The sequence below is a fragment of the Trichechus manatus genome, unplaced genomic scaffold (assembly GCF_000243295.1).
Source record: "Trichechus manatus latirostris isolate Lorelei unplaced genomic scaffold, TriManLat1.0 scaffold00072, whole genome shotgun sequence".
NCBI lineage: Eukaryota > Metazoa > Chordata > Mammalia > Sirenia > Trichechidae > Trichechus > Trichechus manatus.
The window spans coordinates 739,662-742,811 of record NW_004444008.1 but is presented as its reverse complement, the minus strand read 5'-3'; the positions used below and the strand labels follow the sequence as shown (position 1 = coordinate 742,811).

Genomic DNA, 3,150 nt, shown 5'->3' with positions numbered 1-3,150 from the left:
TTGGAACGCAAGTCACAGGTGCAGTGTAACGTTCTAGCTGCCATTAAAGTTACAGACATGGGCAAGATCGGCCTTTATGATGTGTTGTATTGGAGTGATGTCACTGAAGTAGGCAGTATAAAGAAAACATTCATTTAACTTTTCCTTTTTGCGTGCTAAATCTTTAAGGGGCATATTGAATGGTATGTAAAGAGTACTAAAATGATGAGATTTTTTGTATGTTGGGTTAAAGTTATCGGAGATGATTTTTACCTGTTGTTTTCCTACAAACGTGCTGATAGGAAGCTTAAAATGGACTGCATGGCTGCATTTTAGCCCCAGGGCTGCGTGGTCACGCCTGTCCTGTACCCCAGCCCCAGGTCATGTGGTCACACCCTCCCTGAGCCCCAGCCCCAGGTCACATGGTCACACACACCCTGTACCCCAACCCTGGGTCACATGGTCACACCCGTCCTGTGCTCCAGCCCTAAATCACGTGGTCACACCTGCCCTGTACCCCAGCCCCAGGTCACGTGGTCACACCCACCCTGAGCCCCAGCCCTGAGTCACGTGGTCATGCCCGCCCTGTACCCCAGCCCTGGGTCATGTGGTCACGCCCGTCCTGTGCTCCAGCCCTGGGTCGTGTGGTCACACCCGCCCTGAGCCCCAACCCTGGGTCACGTGGTCATGCCTGTCTGCGCCCCAGCCCTGGGTCACGTGGTCATGCCCGCCCTGTGTCCCAGCCCTGGGTCACGTGGTCACGCCCGTCCTGTGCTCCAGCCCTGGGTCACGTGGTCACGCCTGTCCTGTGCCCCAGCCCTGGGTCACGTGGTCACACCTGTCCTGCGCCCCAGCCCCGAGTCACGTGGTCACACCCATCCTGTGCTCTAGTCCTGCACTCCTGCTCCAGGGCCCTGCCCCCTTCGGTAGGGAAGAGTGTTAGGACACAGTGGGTGCTGCCCAGGCCCTCTCAGAAGACACAGCCAGGAATGGGGGCGCCATGGACACATGCCCCGTGACGTCCACACAGTTGGTAGGAGGAAACCCGTCTACCTGTACAATAGCACATGTGCCCCGGAGACTGTGCCCTGTCAGAGCAGTTATCACACGCGTCCACACAGAAACCCCTGCTCCACCAGTACCACGGGGCTATGCCATGTCCTCCCCTCGTTTTCTAACGCTGTCAGTCCGAGGCCTCGCCTCGTCACCCTGGTCTGCTCATTTCCTGATCAATAGCTGATCCACCCAGCTGCCCCTCGGCTTCTGCTCAGATGTCCACCCTCTCTGTCCGGCTTCAGCACCTGGGCCAGGCACCACCACTGTCCCCTGCATAAATGTCCTCCTCACCTTGTGCCCAGCCACACTTCTGCACACCGCCCTCCTCACCCCACTGTCCTTACACACCCACCTGCTGTTCCAACTGTCCTTACCCACCCCGCCGTCCCCGCGGTCCTTACCCACCCACCCACTGTCCCCACACACCCACTCCACTGTCCCCACACACCCACTCCACTGTCCCCGCTGTCCTTACATACCGACCTCACTGTTTCCAGTGTCCATACACATCCATCCGCTGTCCCCACTGTCCATACACATCCATCCCCTATCCTCACTGTCCTTACACACCCACCCCGTTGTTTACACACCCACCTCACTATCCCCACTGTCCTTACCCACCTGCTGTCCCCACTGTCCTTACATGCCCACCCCACTGTCCTTTCTACACACACAGCCTGCTGTTCCCGCACACTTCCTGTTGTCCCCGCACACACACACACATCTGTCTCCTTTCCTGGGTCTGCTAATGGCTTGTGGACGGGCAGGATAGCAGGAGGGGCTTGGCTGGTTGGCTGGTTTGGGTTCTAAACGGAAGTCAGCTTCAGTGCTGGGGATGCCCGGGCTGTTTATGGGGCTGCCTGGCTGCATCTGCTCCAGCCTCCGTTGGTTCAGGCCCAGGAGCCTTGCCGGGCGTTTGTGTCGGTGAACTCTGCTCCCCGAGGGCCCCAGGCGGGGCCGCGAGGAGTCTGCGCAAAGGCCCTGCCACACACCTGTGCTCTGCCGCCTGCAGGCTGGTCTTGAGCTGAGCCTGGGCGTGTTGGCGAGAGAAGAGCTCTACCTGTGTGGCCGTCGGTTTGTCTGTGCCAGGCTGCCCTGCTGGCCTTTGTTCCTCTTGTGTTGCCGCAGAAATCCTGGTGCGGCCTTGACTGGGTGACTCAGCCACGCTTCCCTTGCAGATGGGCTACCTCAAGAAGAACGGTGACGGGAGCCTGCTCTACAGTGTGGTCAACGTGGCTGAGCCTGACGCTGAAGGTGAGTGCCCCGGCCGCCTCCCCTGCACCCACAAACCAGTCTGCTAGCCACCACCTGTAGACAGTGGGTGAGGGACACAGTGACATGATCCTCAGAGTGCAGGGTGGCCGGCAGGGACCCAGCACAGGTGGGCAGAGGTTCTAGGAGACCTCCTCTGATGGCGGGCCCTCACAGGGGCCCGTAGGACTCCGCATTGAATCTGTTAAAGCTGGGGAGATGCCTGTAAGGCTCAGCTTTGTGAGCGGCTCAGCTGACGGCATCAGGAAGTTTTGCGTTGAAGTTCAGGAAGGGCTTGCTTGTTAAACCCATCCACTAGAACTCTCTTCCCTTTCAAATGTCAGCCCACACAAGAGTTCTAGAAGAAAAACCTCATCTGTTGATTGTATCAGGGAAGAGGAACATTCACGCTATTTGGTCATTTTTATCATCTTTTAAGAAATATTTTTACGCTTTTCTATTTCCGTGATGATTTCAAAAGCTTGTCCGTTGAAGAAACACAGTATGCACTCGGTTTTGAACCACACACACGCTTGTACTCTCTCTCTCACGCACACGTTCATGCACACGCTCACACATTCACATCTACATATTCACACACTTACGTTCTCACATACTCTAATGCACTCACGCTTTCAGACACACACATTCACACATTTTCACACACACACTCAAACACATTCCCATTCTCAGTCTTACACGCACTCAAACACATTCACACACTCATTCGCACACTGTCACACTTCCACACACACTCATGCTCACATTCTCACATTCATACATTGGAACACACATTCACACACACACTCAAACACATTCACACACTCACACCGCCTCACACATTCACACACACAGGAGAGGGCT

The 3,150-nt window shown here is 56.1% G+C and overlaps 1 protein-coding gene across 1 annotated transcript in view; it reads left to right on the top strand.

The window, feature by feature from the left end:
• The window catches only part of BRD9 (bromodomain containing 9), a 33,682-nt gene that overhangs the window by 20,468 nt on the left and 10,064 nt on the right, over window positions 1–3,150 (top strand). Inside the window, exon 9 of the mRNA XM_023734819.1 lies at window positions 2,214–2,289. Within this exon, the coding sequence (XP_023590587.1) occupies window positions 2,214–2,289 (76 nt within the window). The remainder of the gene's footprint in view (window positions 1–2,213; window positions 2,290–3,150) is intronic.